We start from the raw sequence: 19,638 nt of genomic DNA on the forward strand, positions 1-19,638 counted from the left end.
AGACACTGGCCCTCTGGGGACATGAGTCTCGGGTCCCAGCGGGTGAGGACTTGGGAGCTGCCTTCACAACAGAGGCTCGAGAGTGGTTACCATGGCCCTGGGTATGTTCAAGTAGTCAGAAATTTTCAGCCCAATTACAGGCCTTGGCTGGAGCACCAGTGGCTTGGCCTCCCCCCATGCACAGGTGTCTCTAACCAGTGTGGGCCTATGACCAAGGCCACACGGCCCTCGGTGAGAGAGACAGAAGGAGAATTACTACCTAGCTAAGAGTCAGGGTTGTTGGGGTGGGGGTGGGGGTCTTATGTAGCTTTCTAGGCTGCATGAAAAGCCCCAGACACAGGAGGGAAAGACAAGCCACGTACCGAGCCCGTTCTCTGCCAATGCCCCATGGTTGACACCACATTCGGCCAGTTCTTGTTCTCCTACATCATTCAAATCCAAGCCAGGCTGGTGGGACCCGTTTCCAAAGTGCCTCTCGTCCTTCTCGGAGCCGGCGTCCCCATTCTCCATCCCGTTCTGAGCCTTTTTCAGAGGCATTATCTGCAAACCGCTGGGGGTAGTCCTGTAAGACACCGTCTTGGCGGCCCTGTCACCTCCCGCAGGGGGCTTGGCTGAATAGCCTTTTTTTGGCTTGGACAGGGAAGGGTTGATTCGCTTCCTTTTATGGGAAGTCCCTTTGCTCTTTCCAGATTCTGAAGGTCTGTGGGAGAGTTTCTCAACCGACGGGCCTCGGCCGTCACGCAGGAGCTTGGAGGCGCTGGCCTGCTTCCCTGACTTGATCCTTTTGTCCTTGGACATGTGCAGCCCGTTGAATTCGTCGATAAACTCCTCACAGTGCAACAGATGGTGCTCTGGCTCCCACGTGTCCTCCGTGCTTCCGTAGCCTTTCCATCGGATAAGGTACTCCCATTTCCCTTTCTTGTTCTTCCTCTTGTCTACAATCCTTTCGACCTGGGACACAAGATGAGAGAGCCAGAAAAGAGAGAGAAAAAAAAAAAAAAAAAAGGAGAGAGGAAAAAAATCAGTCCCAGGCAACAATAGCACAAAGCCCACACCCAGGACAGAAGCACCTGCCCAGCCCTGGGGCGAGCCATTCAACACCGGAAGCTGACACTTCCAGGAGTGTCCAAGAAGGCTGGTTTATTTTAGGACACCACTGAATGGAACCAGAGGCCCTCGGCCGTCCCCTATGACAACCATGTGATGCCATGCCTGGCTGGTGGCATCTGCCTGTCCATCCAAGGCTTACTCTTGCTTGAAATCACAGTGCGAGCTTTCACTGAAGGTCTTTATTCTTTTCATTGCACCAAAGTAAAATCAGACATATAAAGACCAATTTGGTGTGACTTTTTCACCCTTACTTATGGTAAGTAACATTTATGGAGCACTTACATGGTAGGCACTATGCTAAATGTATCCTTATTTATAATAATACAAATGCTTAGTCACACTCATTGGCGAGGTACTAAATGCCAGGCATGGATGGTCCCATTGCATTTTCCCTGACGATAACCCAGTGCAATAGGTATTCTTTCTACCCCCGGTCTATACTGAGGAAATGAGGGAGATCAGGTCACTCAACCAAGTCCCAAGCTGGTAAGGGCAGAGCTGGGATTTGACCACTCTCACCTCCAACTTATTTCCTTAATCACAAGCTACAAAAATCTTCCATACTGACCCACACTGATTTGAATTGACGAAGCCCAATATCCCTCCCTGGCCCCTCCCACAGTAAGCTCCCCCAGCCTACAATGCAGGGCTAAGAGGTGAGACCTGAACCTCTATCTGTCTGGGTCTAAAGCCATGTGCTACTGTCTACGTACCTTCAAAGGTAGGAAAATCTGCCCTGTCTTCAAGGATTCTCATGGAAGAACACACTTAGAAAAAAGCCAGTCCTGATGCTAATAACTGGTCCGTTGAGGGGAAGAATACATGAGGGTTCATTTATTATTCTTTCAACTTTGCCTTAGATGTGAAATTCCTTAAATTAAAAAAAAAAAAAAAAGACAGAAAATTCCCAATACTCTACACCCAAAGAGCTAAATTTTAATGAAAAAGTGAAACAACTACGTTCAAAAGTTCATTACATTTCAATGTCAACATAATGGAATTCTGGCCAAGTGAAATTAATGAGTGAGGAATATACCCTTGAAACTCATGAACAGAAAAACCAGGTCAGAAGGGAGAAGTGAATACAGGTATAGTTGATCATTTTTCAAGATGGGTACCAAGTGCATGAGGGTTCATTATATGACTGTTTACGTGTACATGTCTGAATATTTATGTTTAAAAATTTCCACAATAAAAAGTAAAAAAACGTTGAAAAGTGAGATTGTCTCCCAATGGCTGAAGTACAACAGAGGCTATGCAAAATAATTAAATGATTTTCACTGCTTTGCACTTAATAAATATGCAAATGGCTAGGCCATACTGCCTCTTCATAACACTGCTTCTTCAGAGACAATTTAAATGGTTTCCTTAATTGATTTATCTACAATCAAATTGGCCTATTTCTATTAAAATTCCTTTCCTTACAAAATGCTCTGTGAACATCTGTTTTAGATTTATTACATAATTTTTAGATGTATCACACAAACTCTATAACAGTTTAAAAAAGTAAAACCATGCCAAACTAATCCAACTTCCCAATCTCTGGATCAAGGAATGGGGCAGGTTGAGTTTTAATTTGTGATGATGCTTCAGAAAATCAGGAGTGTTTCTGGAAGAGTCTGAAGCCTTGCACATTTGGAGGTCTTTGAAGGGGAAAACGCTCTGCAGGTTTATAGAGGGAGGAAGGTGAACAGCACCCTGGCCCTACCTGAAAGAGCAGCATTCTCAAGAACACCAACCTAGGAGTATCAGAAGAAAGCCCAGATATTTCTCAGGAGCTAAGGGATTTGTGTTGGCATGGAGGTCTCCAGCTTCAGAAAGCATATGAAGAAACTTTTTCACCAAGAGAAACTTCTTCCCCAGGATGAAGCAGAAAACTATGTTAGACAAACAGCCAACACAATGGACACATGGGTAGGTGGATGAATGAATAGATAGGTGGATTGTGGGATGGATGGATGGATAGAAAAATGGATGGCTGGTGGATGGATGGACACATGGGTGGAAACTGGGATTGTGGGTGAATGGAAGGATGGATAAATGGGCAGATGACTGGATTCATGGGTGAAAGGGAGGGTAAAGAGGTGGGTTCAGAAATGGATGGGTGGATGGCACTCACTCATCAAAACAAACCTAGTATAAGGCTATGGAACAAGACTATCTGGTTGAAATCTCCTGTAAGCCTTTTATTATGTGTTCTTAAGCAAGTTAAACCTCTTTAGGCCTCATATGATTCATCAAGCAAGGGGGAAATAACAGCACCTACCTCACAGGGTGGTTGTGGAGAATATACAAATAAGTAGTTTTTCATTCCTTAGTAAAGGTCACTTAATCTTGCATATCCTCCTGAGAATACAAACCTTGGTGGTATCTAAAGACAGAATGTTTCTCCACCCTGCAGCATATGACCCCCTAAGGATATCAATTCCTCCCTGGGAAGGAGAGTCAACCTACTTACTTAAGTCCTTCTAAGTATGGGAGACAGCAATGCCGAGCAGCCTTACTCAAGAAGACTGGGGAGTCAGCAAGGGCACAGTGTCCACACAGCTACCGAGGGCCACACTGCGGGTGGGGGGCTTCATTTCTTCCCTCCTAGCTACTCGAGGATTGAGTCACAGAGTCACAAATCCAAACAGAAAGGTTACTGCCGCCACCTCTGGTCCCATCCACAAAGCCACTGGGTGGCTTCACAGCCATTTCTACTCAAATTAACCCAATACCAACAACAAATAGTATTTCTTTAAAGATTTTATTTATTTATTTATTTAGAGAGAGAGAGAGAGTGTGTGTGCACAGGTGAGCAGGGGAAGGGCAGAGGGAGAAGGAGAGAATCTCAAGCAGACTCCACACTGACCATGGAGCCCAATGAGGGGCTCAATCTCACCACCCTGAGATCATGACCTGAGCTGAAACCAAGAGTTGAATGCTTAACCTACTGAGCCACCCAGGCGCCCCCAACAACAAACAGTATTAACAAGACCATCCCTAATAGCCTGATGTGTGCGGGGAAACCGTTGGCTCTGCCACTTTCTATCCACATGACCCTAGGCAAGTTGCCCAACTTCTCTGGGCCTCAGTCTCCCCATCTGTAAAACAGGTTCACAAAGCCTATTTCTTTCAGGTTCACAAAATGAACTGCTTTTATTGAAAGACCAAAATGCTCACAAGGAGCTTAGAAGAAAGCTGGCTCCGAATTTCCCATCATACTTGGAATCTGTAATCTCCAGGGACCTAATTTCCTTCTTTACATCCCTGTATAGGTTTTCTGACCCTCTTTTCCTCTTCTTCTCAGGAGATTCTCAAACAGAACGAGAATTCTAATTTGTGCTGGTGATAACAAAAGCCCACATAATTTAGGATGTGATCTTGCTAAGATTGCAGCACTCTCTGTCTGGGAAATCCTTTCTTCCCCTTAAGGTCTCCCAGCCTCTTCCACTATCCTCTAACACCTCACACCTGCTGAAAACACAGACCTAGGCCTCCAGGTCCAGCCTCCCCCCTCACCAGCGCAAGGCCTCCTACACTCCCTAAAGTCCAGTCCCTCCAAATGGAGACAGTCATCAATTCCCTCCCCTTGTAATTACTGACAAACACATGAATGATATTAAAAACTTGTGTGTTCACACACACCCACCAGCTCCTTTCTTTCAAAGATAAGCAATCTGAGACCTTGAACTATTTCTCAGAGTTCAACCAAATCATTAATTAACATTTACTCCCTGTGATCCCAGCCAGCATGAGACACTCTCCTAGGGCAGGCGAGGGCAGGGAGCTTCCAACGCAATTATGACCACCACCGCAATGATGAGCGGATGGCTTTCTCATTAGGAAAAGTAATGATGATAATCACCTTTACTGGCACATGCTGTTCCAGGAACTGTGCTGAGCACTCGTGAGGTTTTAGACTTCACCTTCATACCCAGGCCAGCAGCTGGGCATGACTCTCACCACTGGACAGGTGAGAAAGCGGTGGCTCAGAGAAGGTAGGTAACTCTCTCTGGATCACAGAGTCAGTAGGTGGTGAGTCAAGATGGGACCCCTCGCTCGTCAGACTCCTCAGCTGGAGTCCTCAGCCCCCGGGACACACCTCACCAGTGGGAAGCCATCGGGCTGGGGGCGGGGGGGGGGCACACAGCCCTTAAATAAGCCAGCATGAAGTAACATGTGGTGACAAATGACTGTGAAGAGAAGGTGAGACAGGAAACAGTGATGGAGGGAACGGGGCCACTCCGGATCGGATGGGCAGGAAAGGCTCCTGCGAGAAAGATCAAGTTAAGCTAACACCGAACAGGGCCTTCGGAGGTGGAAAAAATTTGAACCAGGGAGAGGCCTTTCCAAGCAGAGAGAGGTCACTCCCCACCTTCCTCTTCAACCTTCCACTAGCAGGCCAGTCAAATAATACCACCACCTCACACGCATCCAGCATTTATAAAGTGTCAGCCGCTGCTGTATGTGATACCTATAGACTGGCTATATATTATACACACGAACTCAATCAATCTTCACCATCTTCACAGTCTTCACCCCAACGAGGCAGGTCATTTTATTCTCTCCTTTTTTTAAGAGAGGTTAAAACTGAGGCACCCAGAGGTTAAGGCCCTTGGCCAAGGCCCCACCTCCGACTATCAGCAGAGAGCTAAGACTTGGCCCAAAGTGTCTTGGCTCCAGACCCCACGCTTTCAGTGAGTGCACTATACCCACCACCCACTTCTGTCCAGTGGGCCCAACCTGGCTGAGGACCCAACCTGACAGTGTATCTACAGCTTAAGATGCTTGCCCTCAGTGCTGCCAAGGTCACAGAAGACCTAAAGCACCTTTACGTGCCTTCGGAGTAGCCTCCTGGGCCTGACTCTCCTAGCTTGCCATGGGGGGCCTCCCTCCCCTTCTGCTCCAATTCTCCATTGGTTCAAATGGGAACAGATTAATCATCAATCATATTCCTATCCCAGCTTCCCACCAAACAAAAACAGCATATGAAATTACAGTAACTCAGAAACCCGGGGTGACCAAAGGTTTTCTAGACTCTTGAAGGAATGCCTCCCACCCCAGATGGGACTGGATTGATAAACTTTGTGTTACTGAGACATGATTTTTGCTCTTGCCAACAGCAAGAGCAAGAAAGAATAAAGGAAGAGGCCCATGCCTGCTGTGTGCTCATACATTCACCAGAGCAGCCATCCCTACACATCCCCAGATTCTGGACCTCAAGCCCCACACCTGCAAGGACCTCTCTCTGTATCCTTTCAATATCCTGGGACAACTTCCTTGGGGGTAGAAAGGCAGAGGGACCCCATCATTAAACTTGGGGTACGAGGTCCTCAGCAAGGATAAAGATAGGACAGGTCCGGGAAGCAACTAGGTATGGACTGTTTCAGGTCAGGAAGACTGATTGTTTCAGATTATCTCATCAGAGAAGGCAGTATAAATAGGCAGCGTTTCCCACTCAGTTCAGCAAACCTACACTAGAGAAATAGCTGCTGGACCAAGAAATTCGGCTCAGAGCCATGTGATTTAAGCTAGCCTCCAGATGAGAGTCTGAGCGGGGAATTCAGTAGCATCCAAGTGATGAGGTACCAAGAGGAATTCCCACACCCCTCAATTGGAAAACACTGACCCAGAGAGATCTCCTTTTGATCACGAACACACAGGCAAAACCTGGCAACAACATCCGTCGCAGACACATTTGTAAGAACTTCTAAAATGTATCAGAACACGATCATCACTAAAGGTTCTCGGAAAATCGTAACTGGGAAAAGCACTACTGCACATTTTTACATAGGGTTTGTGCCGTGTTTTCAAAGATGGCAGAAAATATGAACTCTGTTTTTAGAAGAGAAGGAAAGGTAAATGATGAAATAAAACCAACCGGTTGAGCAGGAGACTGAAATGAAAGACTCATTTACATAAGAAAGGATGCAAGGAAACCAAAAGAAAAACACAAGCAAAGAAATAAAATTCCCATCAGAACCAGGAAAGGAGGGGCGCCTGGGTGGCCCAGTCGTTAAGCGTCTGCCTTCGGCTCAGGTCATGATCTCAGGGTCCTGGGATCGAGCCCCGCGTCGGGCTCCCTGCTCCGCGGGAAGCCTGCTTCTCCCTCTCCCCCTCCCTCTGCTTGCGTTCCCTCTCTCGCTGTGTCTCTCTCTGTCAAATAAATAAATAAAATCTTTAAAAAAAAAAAAAAAAAGAACCAGGAAAGGACAGAATCAACATGCAGAAAATCAAATCTTTGAGAGAGACAAGGTTCTTGAAAAGCTTTCCAAGGACACAGCAGTTTTTAAAGAAAACCTTAAGGAACATGAGAAACAAACATCCAGGAGGGTCAACAGAGATCCAACCAAGGTAAGTCTGGTAGGGGGAAGAAACCAAAATGGGACAAGAACTCGAATAAAGCCTACCGGAAGAAATCTCTGTCTCTTGAGTCTGTAGGTCAAGGAAAGATCTCGGTGATGGGGGAGGCAGAGGTTGAGAATAAATTGACTTTATTTCTTTATTCCTATTCTTGCAAAACTACTCTTTTTTAAGATTTTATTTATTTATTTATTTATTTGAGAGAGAGAGAGAGCATGAGTTGGGGGGAGGGGCAGAGAGAGAAGCAGGCTCCCCGCTGAGCAGGGAGCCCAACACGGGGCTCCATCCCAGGACCCTGAGATCATAACCTGAGCTGAAGGCAGACACTTAACCAACTGAGCCACCCAGGTGCTCCACAAAACTTAATTTCAAAAAATTAAACTCCTCACTCTCACACCCCAACTCTCCCTTATCCAAAATGATAGGGAAAAAATCATGCAGACTTCAGAGAACATAAAACACCAGAATAAACACTGAAAAAAATAAATATTGTAAACTTAAGAATTCTAAAACCATTGAAGTGGGCCTTCAGATGAAAAGGAAGGAGGAAGACATCTCATGTGTTAAGGAACAAAATATATATAACTACCCATTTAAAAAATGACCTTGAGGATCCTGCAGTGCCAGAAAATAAGAAAGTATTTAAAAATTAAATAAATAAGCTCCGAATGATGGGAGAACACCAAAAGGAACCAACTGAAAGAGCTCCCAGTGGCCAAAGCTAGAACAATTTGAATAAGAAAATAAATAGTGAGAGTACTACATTTATAACCCAAAGAGTAAAATATATCCATGAGTTCATTTGATATAAATAAATGAATTACTTATCAGAAGTTGCCTACAGGCCAAATCTGGCCCAAGGCCTGTTTTAAAAATAAAGATTTATCGGAACATACTCATGCCCATTCATTTATGTATTATCTATGGGTGTTCCAAGCCACAAAACTAACAGAGACTGCATGACCCATAAGGTCTAAAATGTTTGCTATCTGGCTTATTACAGAAAAAGTTTGCTGACTCTGGAATAAATAAACAAACGGAGGAGAAAAGACCAATATTCCTTACAAAAGAATCCAAATAATAAATGTAAAAAGAATAAGGCACACAGAAAAAATCACTACTGGAATACCGCAGAAATAATTGCTATAGACAGATGCTAAAATTAGTGCGTAAAACTTTAAAGAGAAATCAGATATTTGCATAGCATCAAAGCATCTCCCCAACATACTTATTAACTACCATGGTAGTTTTAACAGATGCCCATCAACTGATACCCCTCCTTTAGGCGGTGGAGCTGAATTCTTCTCCCCTTGAGTGACAAAACTCAGTAACTTCTTTCTAATGAGAAGAGTATGTGAAGAGAGAAACAGTAACTGTACAGTGGAGAGACCTGGCAAACACCAGTGCTCAAGGCTGTATCACCCAGAGTAAATCCTGTCAATGCCATGCATACTCTGACACGATTCCCTCAGAAGGGTGTTCCCCTCTGCAGTATAACTCTTCAAAGCCATTACCTCTTGAGGAAACATCAGACAAACTCAGACTGAGAAACAATCTACAAAACACCTGACCGACATTTTTGGAAAGTGTTAAGGTCATGTAATGCAAGGAAAGATCGGGATACAGTCTGGGATTAGAGGGGCACTGAGAAAGTAATGACCAGATTCAATGTGGTATCCTGGACCGGATCCTGAAAAGGAAATTCACGAAATACTGGTGAAATCCTGATGAAGTCCACAGTTTAGTTCATAATGCAACACCAATGTTAATTTCTTAGTTTTGACAGATGTACACGGTGTAAAATGTAAATAACTGTGAAAACTGGTTAGGGGGGGTATATGGGAACTCTGTGTACTATCTCCATAATTCTTCTAAAAATCTGTAATTATTCCAAATTGGGTTGTTTTTGTTTTTTTAGATTTTATTTATTTATTTGAGAGAGAGAGAGAACACAAGCTAGGAGGAGAAGCAGAGGGAGAGGCAGAAGCAGACTCCTCACTGAGCAGGGAACCCAATGCAGGCTCAATCTCTAGGACCCTGAGATCATGACCTGAGCTAAAAGCAGATGCTTAACTGACTGAGCCACCCAGGCGCCCCTCCAAATGTTTTTTTAAAAGTCCAAGCGTAGCATTTAGTATACACAACTGTATACTAGAACTAAAAAAAAAGCATCTGAATATTAACAACAATCATAAAACCTAACAATTTTAAGCACTCATCATATACTTATTTACTTAGTGATAGAAATTAGAAGGATAAGCAAAGATGTGGGCACATGGGTGGCTCAGTCAGGCTCTAAGCAGCTGGGATCTGCTAGGGCTCTGTCTCTCCCTCCCCCACTGTCCATCCCCCAACTTGTGCATGCTCTCTCTCTTCTAAAATGAATGGAGAGGGCGCCTGGGTGGCTCAGACGGTTAAGCGTCTGCCTTTGGCTCAGGTCATGATCTCAGGGTCCTGGGATCGAGTCCCGCATCAGGCTCCCTGCTCCTTGGGAGGCTGCTTCTCCTTCTGCCTCTCTCTCTCTCTGTCTCTCATGAATAAATAAAATCTTTAAAAAAATAAAATAAAATAAAATAAAATGAATGGATAAAGGGCGCATGGGTGGCTCAGTCAGTTAAGCAGTGAACTGTGGCTCAGGTCACGATCCCAGGGTCCTGAGATCAAGCCCCACATTGGGCTCCTTGTTCAGCAGGGAGCCTGCTTCTCCCCTGCCTGCTGCTCTCCCTGCTTGTGCTCTCTCTCTCTCAAATAAGTAAAATCTTTAAATAAATAAATAAATAAATAAATAAATAAATAAATGGATGAATCTTAAAAAAAAAAGAATAAGCTAAGATATATCAGGCAGTACCAAATTTTGTACAGAGTATCAAAGTAAAATTGAGGACAAAATGCATTAGCTAGAAAAGGAAGATTTTCTTCATTAAAAATACTAAATATATAACAGGCACAAACTTTTCTGCAGCAAATAACAGATCAAAAAATTACTAAACAATTCAACAGAAATTGATAGAAGCAATTTGAACTGAAGACTTAAACTCAATACTTTCAGATATGGAACGATAAAGCAAATGGAAAATTGGGATATAAGAAATCTGAATAATATAAATATGATGGTCACTCTAGTAAATATTGCAGGTATTTGTATAAACAGAAACTTTTAACTTCATAATTTGTAAAGAAAATAAAATCTACAAAATTTAAAGAAAACCACTTTTGGAACACTTATAAAAATTGATTATGTACTAAAATATCAGAGAAAAACTAATAAATGCCAAAAAGAAAATATTATGTAGACTGCATTCCACATGCTATAATACCATGCTATAATACTAGATGAAAGCAAAATTTAAAAATAAATCCCAACCACTTTTACAAATGAAAAAAATAACCCTCAAGACCATCAGATAAAGATCTAAGGAAATTTATAATAATGATTTTTTGAGAAGTAAAAACTAAGTACACACATATTATGAAAGTAGTTGGGATGCGGAAGGAAGGAAGGAAGGAAGGAAGGAAGGAAGAAGGGAGGGAGGAAGGAAAGAATTCAATATCGACTCTGACTAATCACTAAAAGAAAAAATCGCTCTTGGGAAGTAAGAGGAAAGAATAAATATCAAAGTAGAAATTAACAAACTAGAAAACATATAAAAGCTGAACCTACTGACATTCAAAAACTAAAATAAAGAGCAAAATGGCAGAGTAGGGAGCTCCAAAAGCCTGTCCCTCCACAGAAATGTTGAAAAACTCAAACAAAAAAGTCAGAATCAACTCTTTAGGAATTCTGGAAAACAAAGTTTATAGCAACCACACAAACACTGAATCAAGAAAAACACAACTTAAAAAAAAAAGAAAAACACAACTTAAAAATAGAAGGAAAACTCTGCATCAGTTTTGCTTGCCCTTGACCCTCCCACTCCCCATCTCATCAGCAGTCTTGAATATGGTAGCCCACATTCCCAGTGTAGGAACATGGTCCTTGGTTCTGGAGAGCACAGAGCAGACCTTATCCTCAGAGAATTGTGTTTGTTAACTGGTCTATGGGCTACGTGAAAGACAGACACAAGCACTTGCTTTTGTTTTATTATTCCTGAAACTTACTCAGGTTGGAAAAATGGCTATGGAGAGTCATTCTTTCAAAACAATGTAAGGCAAATGAACAATCTGCTGCCAAGTGGGGCAAAAGAGTGCTGTTGAGAAAAACAATAGATGCACAGAAAGCCTGGGAGGAAAAGCTACAGAGTTTCTTCAGAAAATTAAAGCATTCAAAAATGCCCGTGTATACTGGAAATTTAGAAAGTTGAGCACTTGCCCAGGGCAGAATGCATGCTCGGAAAAGACTTGAGACAGCCCTACACTTTTCACTTCTGGCTGATCTCTAGGCTTACTGCAAGGACAAGTGACAAGAAGGCAGTTGTAAATGGCCTGGCTAAGCAGTGAAGGAATGTCCGAACAGAGTCAATCTAGGAGAATCAGTCTTTCTCTCCTTCATTCTTTCTCTTTCTTGCTCTCTTTCTTTCTCTCTTTATTTCTTTCTTTCTCTTTCTCTCTTTCTATTCCTGATTTCTATATTTATTTCTCCTGGAATACAAGGAAATCTGCCACAACTAGCTTAACATAAGCTAAAGGAACAGAGACTTCAGAGACCTCTACAGATGACTAAGAATACAGATTTTACAAAACGGGCTCAGAGAATTCTTTTTTTGGGGGGGGGCTCAGAGAATTCTCTAAACAAACAGCAACAGCCCACAAGAAGAAACAAAAACAAACACTGAGAAGGGGGAGGAATCTGATTTTCAGAGTTCTAACTGCCCAGTTTCCAACAAAAAGCTATGAAACATTAAAATAAAGAGAAAAGGGGCACCTGGGTGGCTCATTCAGTTAAGTGTCTGCCTTCAGCTCAGGTCATGATCTCAGGGTCCTAGGATTGAGCCCTGCATTGGGCTCCCTTATCAGTAGGGAGTCCGCTTCTCCCTCTCCCTCTGCCCCTCCCCACATCATGTGCTCTCTCTCTCTCTCTTGCTCTGCTCTCCCAAATAAATAAAATCTTTAAAAAAAAAATAAATAAACAGGAAATATGACCCATTAACAGAAGAAATTAACAGGCTACCCCTGAGGAAGGACAGACATTGGACTTGGTAGACAAAGGCTTCAAATCAACTGTCTTAAATATGCTCAAGGAAGTAGAGAAAACCATGAACAAAGAGGTGAAGCCAGGGTAACAATGTCTCAACAAATAGAAAACATCAATAGAGATTTTAAAAATCATAAAAAGGAGCCAAACAGAAATTTGAGAGCTGAAAAGGATAATAACTTAAATGAAAATTCCACCAGAGAGTTTCAATAGAAGATTTATGCAGGCAGAAAGAAGAATCAGCAAACTTGAAGACAGCTCAATTGAAATTACCCAGTCTGATCAGAAAGAAAAAAAAAAATGAAAAAATAAATAAATAAACACAACCCAACAGATCTGTAAGACTCCATCAAGGGTAACAATGTACACACAATGGGTGTTCTAGAAAGAGAGGAGGAAAAGAAGAGGGCAGAAAGAATATTTGAAGAAATAAGAGCCAAAAATTTCCAAATTTTATGAAATATGTAAGTCTATACATTCAAGAAGCTCAACAAATTCCAAGTAGGATCATCTCAAAGAGATCTACAAGAGACACATTATAATCAGATTGTTCAAATACAAATCCAAAGAGAGAATCTTAAAAGCAGCAAGAGAGAAACACCTCACATACAAGAGCTCCTCAATAAGATTAACAGTCAATTTCTCATCAGGAACGATGGAGGCCAGAGGGCAGTAGAATCACATTAAAATGCTGAAAGAAAAAAACTGTCAACCAAGAATTTTACATCTGAAAACACTACCCTCCAAAAATGAAAGAAAAATTATGATATTTCCAGATAAACAAAAACTAAGGTAATAATATCACTAGTAGACTTGCCCTAAAAGATATGCTAATGGGAGTCCCTTAGGCTAAAATTAAAAGATAACAGCTATTAAATTGAAGCCTTATGAAGAAATGCCATACTCCAGGAAAGATAACCAATAAGTAAATATAAAAGCCAGAACTACTGTATTTTTCATTTACAACTTTTTGTTTCATATATGGCTTAAGATAAATGCATTAAGCAATAATTATATATGTGTGTTAATGGGTATACTATATAAAGATACAATTAGTGATAATAAAAACAGTGGGAGGGAGCTGTATATAAGCAGAGTTTTTCTATGATATTGAAGCTACACTGATATTGAAACTTAGGATGTTAATGGTAAACCCCATAGTACCGCTAAGATAATATCTTAAAAATGTACAGTCAAGGAAATGCCAAGGCAATCAAAACATATATTACAACAATTGATCCTTGAGACAAGGGAATAAAATAGATGAATTACTGATTAACCCCACTGAGGAAAAAATTAGAGCAATACAAATAAAATGAATCAGACATGAAATAACAATATAACAGATGTAAATTAAATGCATACAATACCATGCATTCTAACATGCTGAAAAGTTTGGAATACTGGGTGAAATGCATACTATAAAATAATATATGCATTAGCAAAAATGACTCAGAAGAAGCTGAAATTGGAAAGAAACAGATACAGTTACTAAAATTAAATATCTGAACAGAATGATAACTAAAGGAAAAAATGAGTAGTTACTAAACAATTTCCTAAGAAAAGGTTCTAACATAAATTAGTCTACCCAAGAATCTTTCAGATATTTAAAATATAGGTAGTTCCAATAGTACAGATATTATTTTAGTGCATAGAGAAAAAAATGGAAAGCTTCCAAATCCACTGAACAAATTTAGTGTTGCTTTCCTGAAAAATCTTGACAAAGACAGCATAACAATAAAAATCTATATAAAAATTCCACCGAACAATAACAAATGTCTTAAATGGAACTAGAAAACAGAAAGAAATAATATATTTAAAGAATAAAATATCTTGAAGTTACAGATGGTTAAATTTTAAAAGTACTAAGATAAGTTTCATATTAATTGGTAAAAGAAGGAAAATGACATGTTCTTAATAGATGCACCAACTCAACTACCCAAATTTTAAATTCATTCCAGAAAGTTTCATATTAATTGGTAAAAGAAGGAAAAATGACATGTTCTTAATAGATGCACCAACTCAACTACCCAAATTTTAAATTCATTCCAGACCATCTTCTCCTGCAAAAAAAAAAAAGGACTAAAAATATATATGACAAAGAAAAGCTATATTAAATTAGAAGTTTGCATCAATGCTAACAGTAAAATCTAATAGGCACTCCCACTGAAGTCAAGATCAAAACAAAGATATATACAATAATTTCAATATTAAGCTATTTTGGGTGAAAAGAACAGCATAAGAAAATAATAGGAAAAGGAGACATGAATATAGGACAAAAGGGTCAAAATTATCATTTTTGTAGACAATATGATTACACATCTTCTATGCCTAGAAAACATGAGATAGTAGAAAAAATTTTACTTGACCAGAAGTTAAAAAGTTTAGCAAATGATTATGTATAAGATAAATATGAATAATTCATTATCAACTTTGTTCCAGAATGAAACTACATTCTCTTCAATATGCATTAATTACTCACAAAAACAAGTATATATTATACTGCAAGGAAAATCTCAATACACTAGAAAAACAGAACAGAAATCACACAGTCCATAATTTTTAATTTGTTCTAATAAAATTCTGAGTCAACAACAAAAAAATAACAGAACAAAAATCTATGGACTAGCTTCTAGTTTCTACTCAAAGTGTGGAGTTGGAAAAAAGCACTGCTCCCTACTTCACAACAACAAAGATCCAGAGAAACCTATGTTCCTGACTTATCTAGAACTCATCAGAGAGCAGATATTGAAAAGAAAAAACAACTAGCTCAAAATCTCAGATGCTGGCAGAGAGAGACTGAAGATGATACCTTGAGTAGGTGCTCCTGGATACCAGCTCTAATGGAAAAGGTGAACAATGCAAGATCAGATGGGAAAATTCAGTGGAGTTAAAGAAACTATAAAAAATAGTCAAATAAAAATGCAAGAAATCAAGATCATAATAAAAGAGATGAGGATTGCAGTTGATAGAATGATTGGTAGACTCAACATAGCTAAGGGAAAAAATCAAAATATTTGAAGGTAGATCAATAGAAATTAGCCAAATTGAAACATAAATTTAAAAAGTAGGGAGAAAAAAGGGCATATAAGATCTGTAGAATGAAACCAAATACTCTAACATACATATCACCGGAATTCTAGGGGGAGAAGAAAGGGAGAATGGGCAGAAGAAATATTTGAAATATGAATAGCCAAAAATGTTCAAAATTAATGATAGTACCAAACCACTAATCCAGAGTTCAGAAAACAGAGCAGGATAAATGCTGCCCCCACAAAAGATCATGATATAATACAATATACCAAGTCATATGATATTGAAACTGCAGAAAATGAAATACAGAGAGAAAAAAGGATACATTTCATAGCAAAAAAAAACAAAAATAAGAATACATCAGACTTCTTATCAAAAACCATGCATGACGTCAACTTGGTATCCAGCAAAAATATCTTTCATAAGTGAAAAAGAAAGATTTCTCAGACAGAAACTAAGGGACTTCATCACCAGCACATCTACTCTACACAGAATGTGGAAGGAAGTTCTTCAGATGAAGAAATAGGACACCAAACAGAAACTTGGATCTACACCAAGAAATAACACTGAGAATGGGATAAATGAAGGTAAAACTAAAAATTTTTTCGTTACCTTGAATTGCTCTAAAGTTAAATGAGTGTCTTAAGTAAAAAGAGCAGCAATGTACTGTGTGTTCATGGCAAATGTTAAAGTAACGTGTTAGATGACAATAAGACAGAAGAGGGAGGGAAATGGGAAGATATTATCACAAGATCATCAAACGACACGTGAAGCAGTGTAAGTTACACGTAGGTAAACTGGGTAAAGATGTATCATGTAAGCTTTAGGCCAATTACTTTAAAAAAATAAACAGGTATAGGGGCGCCTGGGTGGCTCTGTCGGTTAAGCATCTGCCTTCGGCTCAGGTCATGATCCCAGGGTCCTGGGATCGAGCCCCGCATCGGGCTCCCTGCTCCGCGGGAAGCCTGCTTCTCCCTCTCCCACTCCCCCTACTTGTGTTCCCTCTCTCGCTGTGTCTCTCTCTGTCAAATAAATAAATAAAATCTTTAAAAAAAAATAAAATAAAATAAACAGGTATAAATAATTGTGAAGATTAAAAAGCATCATGAGAAATGCTAAACTTTAAAAAAAATTTTTAACTCACAATTGTGCAGAAAAAAATGAAACAAGGAACCGCTGGGGCAAATAAAAATCAGCTAGCAAGATGCAAAATTGTAATACAATTACATAAATAAGTACATTCATGTAAATGGCATAAACATCAAATTAAAAGACTCATGTGGTCAAACTGGATGAAAAAGCAAGACTCCACTATATGTTGTTTTAAGTCATCTACTTTCAATATAAAGACATAGCATAATGAAAAGAAAGCTCAAATAGTTATATTAATATCAGACAAAGTAGAGTTCAAAACAAAGAATATTACTAAAGAAAAACAGGAACATAACAATGAGAGTCAGTTCTCTAAGAATACATACCAGTCCAAAATGTTTATGCACTTAACCAAGTTACAAATATATGAAGCAAAAACTGCCTAAACTGGAGGGAGAATTAGACAAAATACACAATTATGGTTGGAGACTTCAACATTACTCTCAGTAATGAACAGAACAATAAAATATAAAATCAGTAAGGATACAAAATACCTTAAAAACACGATGAGCCAATTTGACCTAAAGGACATTTTAAAAATATCTTACATAGAAAGAGCAGAATACACATTCCTTGTAAGGGCACATGGAACACTTACACACTTGGGGCCATAAAACAAACCATAAAAAGTTCAAGAGAATAGAAATCATCAAAACTGTGTTCTCTGACCATAACAAAATTAAACTACATATTAACAAAAATATATCTGGAAATCTTACTCTTAATATTTGGAAATTAAACCACACACTTCTAAATTAACCCATGGGTCAAAGAAGTCTCCAGGAAAATTTAAAAATATTTTAAACTAAATGATAGTGAAATGAATGCATCATATCAAAGTTTGCGGGAGGAAGGTAAAACAGTGGTCAGAGGGAAATTTATCGCATTCTATGCTTATCTAAGAAAAGAAGGAAGGTCTAAGCTTCCATCTTAAAAAAGAAACCTACAAGGAAGAGCAAATTAAACCAAAGGTAGCAGAAAGAAGAAAGTAATAAAGATAGGAATGAAATGAAATTAAAAACAAAATTATACAGAATGTCAATGAAATCAAAATCTGGTCCTTTGAAAGCGTTATAAAACTGTTAAACTTCTAGCCAGACTTAGCACAAATTTTTTTAAAAAATGAAAATACAAATTACCTATAATGGGAATGAAAGAGTGAAGGGACACCCACAGAGACCCACAGAGACCCACAGATACACATGTAGGTCTATGATCCACGATTCTCATGGGGTTGGGGAGAGAGAGAGATGAGTATGTGGAACACAGAGGATTTTTAGGGCAGTGAAACTACTCTGTATCATAATGATGGACACATGTCATTATACATCTGTCCAGACCCATAGCATGTATGATGCCAAGAATGGCCCTAATGTAAATTATAGACTTTGAGTGATAATGGGCTCATCAATTAAAAAAAAAAAGACAAATGACAGATCATGAAATACTGACATTTGTACAAAGGGTTGATGTCTAGACTGTTAAAAAGAAACACCTTTTATTTTTTAATTTTTTATTATTATGTTCACTTAGCCAACATATAGTACATCAGTAGTTTTTGATTCATTAGTTGCCTACAAAACCCAGTGCTTATCACAACATAAAACACCTTTTAAATCAATAAAACAATGAAAAACCAATAAAAAAATGGGAAAAAAACAGATAAAAAATTCAAAGAATTAAAAACAGACACAACTTATTCAAAGGCAGGGTCAATCTCATTCCTAACCAGGAAAAGTGAAAACAAAACAATGAGAAAGGCAGAAATAAGGTTGATAATACGCGTCGGGAAGGGTGTGGGGGAAAAGAAAGCCACCAGTGCCCTTGGTCAGAGTATAAACTGGTACCCCCTTTAGGGAGGGTCATTTAATAAATACACAAAAAATTTTAAATGCGTATTTAACAGACATCTTAAAAAATTTTAAATGCCCCCCCCCTTCCCCCGCCACACACATGGTATATAGTCATGTCACACTAGTTCAGGCCAAGGGACCCTGAGCAGAATAAATGTGGGTCCTCCCTGAACAGAAACATTTCACTTCCTGCTCTCTCCCTTCCATGCCAGTAACCAAGGAAGCCGTGAGTTGCTTTTGGTTGCAGCTAAGGGACAGTTCAGCCACCAAGATGGGCCCGGGCCCCTGAGGGACTGGGTGGAGCTCAACGCCCCACCAACCTTCCCTGCATGTGCAGCAGGAATGAGAAATAAACCTTTGTTGTATTAAGCCACTGGGAATAAAAATCTGCACAAACCGGGGCACCTGGGTGGCTCAGTTGGTTGAGCAACTGCCTTCGGCTCAGGTCATGATCCTGGAGTCCCTGGATCGAGTCCCGCATCGGGCTCCCTGCTCAGCGGGGAGCCTGCTTCTCCCTCTGACCCTCCCCCACTCTCATGCTCTCTCTCTCTATCTCATTCTCTCTCTCAAATAAATAAATAAATAAAATCTAAAAAAAAAAAAAATCTGCACAAACTCTCCACCCAGCAATTTGCATTCTGGGTATCCAATTCTGGGAAAAGAAAGAGATGTGAACTATAGGTAACCATCTATCAAAGGAGAATGTTTAAAGAAATTAAAATAGACCTACATGCTTTGACCTAATAGTAGGATCCCACTTATGTCAAAATATGCACGTGCAAATGATAAAGGTCTAGAATAATCCACTGTTGTAATTATTGCCTAATTATTAACAAGGGCTGGCTCTCAGGCAGCGGGTGGGATAGGGAAGAGGCACTAAGGGGGTCTTTCATTTTTATTCAATATTCTTCTGTATTGTTTAACTTTTCTCAATTGCAAGCTATTTATAAAGCATCAGTGCCATATTTAAATCAATAAAAATATTTTTTAAATGAATGCATTTCCCATACA

General features: G+C 39.8%; 1 protein-coding gene across 1 annotated transcript in view; it reads right to left on the bottom strand.

Annotated features, from left to right (window-relative positions):
• Positions 1-957, bottom strand: part of CDYL2 (chromodomain Y like 2) — a 43,589-nt gene extending 42,632 nt beyond the window's left edge. Inside the window, exon 1 of the mRNA XM_021702715.1 lies at positions 363-957. Coding sequence (XP_021558390.1) covers positions 363-798 — 436 coding nt within the window. The 5' untranslated portion in view covers positions 799-957. The remainder of the gene's footprint in view (positions 1-362) is intronic.
• Positions 958-19,638: the final 18,681 nt, after the last annotated feature.

Source organism: Neomonachus schauinslandi, chromosome 16 (assembly GCF_002201575.2).
Source record: "Neomonachus schauinslandi chromosome 16, ASM220157v2, whole genome shotgun sequence".
Classification (NCBI taxonomy): domain Eukaryota; kingdom Metazoa; phylum Chordata; class Mammalia; order Carnivora; family Phocidae; genus Neomonachus; species Neomonachus schauinslandi.